The sequence below is a fragment of the Megascapheus bottae genome, chromosome 14, assembly GCF_031878675.1.
Source record: "Megascapheus bottae isolate mThoBot1 chromosome 14, mThoBot2.hap1, whole genome shotgun sequence".
NCBI classification, from domain to species: Eukaryota; Metazoa; Chordata; class Mammalia; order Rodentia; family Geomyidae; genus Megascapheus; species Megascapheus bottae.
The window spans coordinates 24,411,133-24,418,166 of record NC_143522.1 but is presented as its reverse complement, the minus strand read 5'-3'; the positions used below and the strand labels follow the sequence as shown (position 1 = coordinate 24,418,166).

The 7,034-nt window shown below is 38.1% G+C and overlaps 1 protein-coding gene across 2 annotated transcripts in view; it reads right to left on the bottom strand.

The window, feature by feature from the left end:
- Positions 1–1,274: 1,274 nt before the first annotated feature.
- The window catches only part of Cpsf2 (cleavage and polyadenylation specific factor 2), a 35,001-nt gene continuing 29,241 nt past the window's right edge, over positions 1,275–7,034 (bottom strand). For both annotated transcript variants that reach the window (XM_090344725.1, XM_090344724.1), the window contains 2 exons: positions 4,737–4,871; positions 1,275–4,065 (listed from right to left, as the gene is read on the bottom strand). In XM_090344725.1, the coding sequence (XP_090200851.1) occupies positions 3,973–4,065; positions 4,737–4,871 (228 nt within the window). In that variant the 3' untranslated portion in view covers positions 1,275–3,972. The remainder of the gene's footprint in view (positions 4,066–4,736; positions 4,872–7,034) is intronic.

Genomic DNA, 7,034 nt, shown 5'->3' with positions numbered 1-7,034 from the left:
TGAAGAGGCATATTTTTCCTTTTAAAAATGAGTGCATTTAAAAAAAATTGTCATTGCAGAAACTGGTAAGCAGATTCAAAAATGGGTAAAGGCCTAAAATCTAAAATTATGACACACAGGGGAAAAAAAAGTAGGTTCTTAGCTGTGTAACTTTGCATGAAGAAATGGCTTCTCTTCTAAATGACACCAATAGCACAAGAAGCCAAAAGGGGAAAAATTCAGTCAGATGTCACCAAAATTACACTTTTGTGCTTCAAAGCACACCATCAAACACAAAATGGAATTAAAAAAAAATCATATATATGAGTTTAGTACTCAAACTATTTTGGGGGAGGTTGGGTAGGTAGTAGGGTTTTAACTCAGGGCCTCAAGCTTCTTAGACTTTGCTCACAGCCAGTACTCTTACTATTTGAGCCACACCTCTAGTCTGGCATTCTGCTGCTTTAGAAAAGGGAGGCTAGTTAATTCTTCTCAATGGGCTGCCTTTATAACAATTCTCCAGGTCTCAGGCTCCTGAATAACTAGGATTATAAATGTGAGCCACTAGTGCCTGGCTCTAGGACGTATTTCTAAAACTTGTAAGTCAACAGTAAAAAGAGAAACTAATTTTAAAAATGGGCAAAAGATTTGAACAGACATGATTCCAAAGAGCTAGAAACACATGAAATGCTTGTGATGATTCATTAGGGAAACACAAATCAAAACCTCGAGGAGCTTTCTCTCCACACAGACCAGATGGAGAGTAACAAGTGTGGGCAAAGACGTGGAGATGGCGGCCGCTTCACTCATGTGCTGGTCGGAATGTGAAATGGCATAGCCACTTTGGACAACTGCTGACAGTCCTCAAATGGTTAAGCAGAGCTACAATATGATCTAGTAATTCTATTACGATATACCTGGGAGAATTAGTGCATGTTCATATAAAACACCTTGTACACTAATGTCAAAGGAGCTTTCTTCATTAAGGGCCAAAAGAAAAAAAAAAAGGTAAGAGAATACCCAATGTCCACCCACTAATGAATGAATAAACAAAAGGAGGAGGTAGGGCAGTGTGATAAAATGCAAGTCAATCACAAAAAGGACATGTCACAGTGTATCTATCACCCCCGCACTAGGAAGGCCAAGACAGGCCATGAAGCCAGGTTATGTCTCAAAAAACAGCCTAATATATGGCTGCTATATCAAAAATATGCTAAAGGCATGCTTATGATAAACAGGCTGCTAAATCCTGAACACGTGCTATGTGAAATGAAAGAAGTCAGACACAAAAGGGCGAATGTTGCATGACTCTTCATTTTATGAAATGTTCAGAAGAGAAAATCTGTAGACACAGAAAGAATGACAGGGGCTAGGGTTTAGGAAAATGGGGAGTATCAGCTAATGGATATGAGGTTTCCTTTTGGAATGATAAAAAGGTATGGAATTACACAGTAGTCACTGTTGCACACATAAGAATATACACAAACAAGTAATCTGTACACTTTAAGATAATGAATATTGTATAATATGTAAATTGTAGCTCAATTTGGAAAGACAGTGAATGGCCCCCTTTAGAAAGCCTATTTCCTCATTCCTGTTTTAGGTCACCTACAGGGTCATGAAAGCAGGGAAGTGTAATAATTGAACTGGAAACCCCACTGCAACAACACAGAAGTCCTTTCTCTTTCTCTTTAAAGACAAGGTCTCCAATGTGCCGCCTTCCCGCCTTAGTTTCTATGCTGAGATTACCAGCGTCACCACTACAACTGGCTAAAATTTCGTTTTGGTAAAATACTTGTTTCTCAGCTGAAAACCCACATTATATTTGTTCATGCTTTTAAACATCTCTATGTTTCTCTGAGTTCATAATCTCTCTATTGTTTCAGTTTCTATTTTTTTAAGTATCTGAGGCTACAAAAAAGTTCATTTTCGGGATTTTAGTAATATTGTCATCTAGAAATAGGAAAGCATTACTTTTCTGATGTGTTTTTTTTTTTTTTGTTTAAAGCACGGCCACTTTCAAGCAGTGCTATAGAATTTAATTCCTGTTACAGAATAGTAAAAAGGCAAGGCAAGATATAGCTCTTAAGCACTGTGGTCTTATAATGTGATATGTACAGCCAGATGCTTTGAACCATGAAACTCTTGCAGCCTTTCCTTTCCCCTTGGATGATAAATAAAATTATAAGGCCACTCTATAGAGTAATGAGAGGAAAAGAGAAATGGTTTTGCAGTGCTAAGAAGAAAACATATCCTTTATATTCATCTTCTGAAATACTGTTTTGCTTAGCTGGTTTTAGTATCAGAAGGCTGTGAATTTTGCCTTAGCACTGTAATCTACAATAGAAGTTGTGAAAACATTTGAAACAGAATACAATTTGAAGTCACATCCCAATGTTGAAATATACATAGTTTCATGTCAGTTAAACAAGAAGACTTATCAAGGCTAAGAATGACGAGAAGGGCTGATAGTCATAAGGAAGAATCAAGCTCTTCCATGATTATTTTCTAAGAAGTCAACAACACATTACAACAAGACAAGATGGATTTCATGAAGTTCTCTGCAAGTTGCTTATCTTCAGTGTGTGCTCCTGGATGCCACACTGGGGAGCACAGGATGATCGTATCCAATTTCGGTACAATTTTTGTAGTAATGTGTGGAAAATCCAACCATTACTTGAACTTAGAAGACACTAGGCCTAACACTTATAGTTTTAAATTATACTATTACCTTATTTAAAAAAACAAAAACAAAAACAAAACTTGAGTTTAGTATCCTTTCTTTCAAAAAAAACCCGAGAACTGAGGAGTTTCAAATATAGTCACCGGGCTGATAAGATGTGGCAGAATTGTGTGTCAACCTTGAAGATAGAAACACTTTCTTTTGAATGACTTACATTCAAAAGATGATGTTCTAATTCAAACTATACAACAAAAGTGTATCAGAGTCAGGTGCCAGTAGCTCACGCCTGTAATGCTAGCAACTCAGAAGCCTGAGAGCTGAGGATTGTGGTTCAAAGCCAGCCTGGGCAGGAAAAGTCATGAGACTCTTATCTCCAATGAATCATCAGAAAAGCAGAAGTGGTGCTGTGGCTCAAAGTGGTAGAGCACCATCCTTGAGCAAAAGAGCTCAGGGACAGAGCCTATGCACTAAGTTCAAGCCCTACAACTGACAAAAACCAAACTACAGCCCAGGTACTGACTTCAAGCCCCACAACTGACAAAAACCAAACTAACAAAAAAGCTTATTAAAATAAGAAATGGGAGAAATAAAAATATATTCCTAAACAAAATGTGTATACCTCACACTGGAGAAAATCACTGGGGAATGTAGGCAAGGAGCCTATCGGCTTCATTAGAAAACAATCATATACCAGGATTCAGAAGAGGAGTCATAGCATAGATGATATGTTTTTGCCTTTAAATACCCAAGCTTCAAAAGCTGTCTTACCAATTTGGTTTGCCTTATTTCCTTCTTCTTTTCTTGTAGCACATCTTCTCTAATTAATTTTCCCTTTTCATTTCAGAAAATATTAAGAAACGGTTTGCAAGAATACATGCAAGCATGTTTCTCTAAGGCCATGAACTGGTTTGCTAAGTTGCACTGCCCTCTTTGAGTAAGGGGTCTATTCATTTAGGAACCAATCATCTTCAATTCTTGGGCCTATGCCTGTTAGGACCTCCATCACTCTGAAACTCAAAAGGTACAGTGCTCATTTAAGTAGGAAAAAAAATGGTCTCTCTTCACATTTGTGTGTTTTCTGCAGTGCCGGGGATAAAACGCAGGTCTGTGCACATGCTAGGCAAGCACTCTACCACTGAGATACACATACCATGTCCTCCACTGATACTTTTCAAGATCTAATATGCATTCAGTCTTCTGGGCAGATTTTTTTTTTGTATGTTACAAAACAAAACAGCAAAAGCATAGAATAAGATAGGAATCCTTTTTTCTTGGAAAGGTCAAGCAGATACTTCTTGACATCATGTCCTTTACACAATGGCATACTGTTCATATAAAAGGTCCCTTATCCGATAAAAGTCTTGACACAGGCAGCCTTCTAATCCAATGCGCCCAGTTTCCGTCTAGAAACCAAGTTAAAAAAAATTCTTTAGCACATTTTCTGTTCATTAACAAGCAGACATAATAGCCAATATATTAGGCTACTCAATGACTGGTAAGGAAATAGTTACCTTGACTCACAGACTATAGACATACTATTCAGGAAGTAAATTTCATGTGGACACATAAATGTCAGAATTCGAGTAATAAGTTTTTTTCTAAAATATACATATATACTATATAAAATATGTACATATCATATTTTGAGATTCACTTTAACAAGCCTTCAAAGTCATCATTATGAGTATAAAGTACCTATCATCAGTTTTATGGGAATGCCAATCAAGAGTTTCAGAATTCAAAATGAGAAAATATCAGAAGAATATGTTCAATTCAGCTCTTACTAAAACAAAACTTAGCCTGGCACCGGTGGCCTCACGCCTGTAGTCCTAGCTACTCAGGAGGCTGAGATCTGAGGATGGGGTTTCAAGGCCAGCCCAGGCACTAAAGTCCATGAGACTCATCAGAAAACTGGAAGTGGCGTTGTGGCTCAAGTGTAGAGCACTAGCCTTGAGCTGAAGAGCTCAGGGACAGCATCCAGGACCAGAGTTCAAGCCCTCTAACCAACAAAAATAAATAAATAAATAAATACATACATACATAAAAGTATACATACAATGAAAACAAAACTTACCCTACGGACTGCTACTTGATTGTTGCACACAAGAACACCTCCGACAAATTCAGCTTGAATCCCCTCCCGCAAAAGAACCTGTTTGAAGTCTGATAGTCTTGGTTCATTCATGAAAACAGACTGATGTCCAGGAACCTTGGATAAGGCCAAAGGAAAAAGAATAACTTCAAGTAAAATAGCAGACACAAAGTTGGACTGAAAAAAACTGAATACTGGCTGGGTGCTAGGGGCTCATGGCCTGTAATCCTAGCTACTCAAGAGGCTGAGATCTGAGAATTCTGGTTTGAAGTCAGCCCTAGATAGCAAAGTCCATGAAACTCACCTCCAATTAATCACCAAAAACTGGAAGTGATACTTTGGCTCAAAGTGGCAGAGTGCTAGCTTTGAGCAAAAAAAGCACAGAGGCAGCAACCCAGGCCCTAAAGTTTAAGCCCTGTGACCAAAAAATAAAGTAAAACACTACATGTTCTCCACGACATTTTGGTTATTCCCTCAAGTCAAGATTGTAAATCACATTCCAAGTTGTTATTCTGGATCTTACTTCATTAGCTAACATTTCACATTTTGTGATGTTTCAAAACGTTATTAGTCATATCTCCTAATATCACAGATGTGTGGTAATGTTATGCTTTTTGCTCACCTACATGCCAGAGGGTCAACTGGAGTGCCAAGAGGCAAAACTGAACCAAAAACTTATTTTCCAGATCGCACTCCTCTGCTTAGTTCAGAGGACAATTCTTTCCTAATTCATCTCCACTCCCTCCCTTCTTGAGTGAAAGCCATGGCACGGGTTTAGAGTCAGAAAAGCAAGTGGTTCTTGCGGAGTGCTGAGGCTTTCAAATTGCCTTGAAGGGCTCTAGCTTCAGTGTGGAGAGGGGAAAAAAACGAATTCCAAGAGCTGTAGAAAGGAATCCAATGCAGAGGTAATCTCTCTACATTATAGCAGGGCTGAAGACCTCACTTGACAGACATGTAAGACTAGGTTTTAATACTATTCTAAGTCTCATCACCTAAATTTTTCTTTTTCTAATTTTCTAATAATTATTTTTAGCACATATCAGTTGTATGAGAGCAGGTTTCATGGTGACATTTCCATACATACATATAATGTGTGCTGATCAAACTCATCCTCCATCATCATTCTTTTTTTTTTTTTTGCCAGTACTGGGCTTGAGCTCAGGGCCTGAGCGCTGTCCTTGGGCTTTCTCAAGTTTAGAGCGCCACTACTTGAGCCTCAGCACCACTTCCGGCTCTTTTTTCCCGTTTCCTATGTATGTGTTACCGAAGAGTCGAACCTGGGTCTTTGTGCATGCTAGGCAAGTACTCTACCACTAGGCCAAACTCTCGGCCCTCTCCCCATCATCATTCTTTACCTCCCTCTTTCCTAAACAATTCCAAAAGGTTTCATAGTTCTAATTTCATATATACTAATAAATTACTTCAACCATCTTCAGCCTCATTCAACCCCTGCATCCACATTTTTCTGGAAATTTCTGTGGAAATTTCTTAAGAAATACAAGGGTATTTCCTAACAGATCCCTCTACTTTCCTGTCATTGCTTTTAAATCTGCATTAACTGTATTAAGAGCTTTCATATGGCGGTTCATATGTGCAACCGTGATTTTCATCAGAACTATTGCTTTCTCTTTCCTTGCTTTCCTATTGATCAATGCCTTTCTTTGAGATTCCTTAGGCCATCTTCCTACATAGTTATAATGTACTTTGAAATTATTTACCCTACATCTTTCTTATCCCTTTCTCTTTCCCTCATTTCTCTAAACCTTTAGTTAGAATCATGTTCTACGTGTACGTATATATACTTATATAGACATATGTACATACATATGTACATCTCTATAAGTATGTTGGTTCTTAAAATACAGCTTCCACATGTGCATGAAAACATGTATTTATTTTGATGTGGGTACCACAGTTCAAATTCAGGGCTTCACACTCAAAATCAGCTTTTTTGTTCACATCTGGCTCTGACCCTCACCTCCACTTCCAGATATGTGGCTTCTGATCTTGCTTATTTTGTTCAATATAATGACTTCAATTCAATCTATTTCCTGCAAATGACTTTATTATTATTATTTTTCTTTTACAACTGTGCAATATTCTATGGTTTATACATACTTTTTAGAACGTTGTCCCTGAGTTCTTCAACTCAAGGCTTCTACCCTACCCCTAGAACCACAGTGCCACTTCTGGTTTTCTAGTGGTTAACTGGAGATAAGAGTTTCACAGTCTTTAGTGCCCAAGATGGCTTTGAACCTCAACCCTCAGAACTTAAGTCTC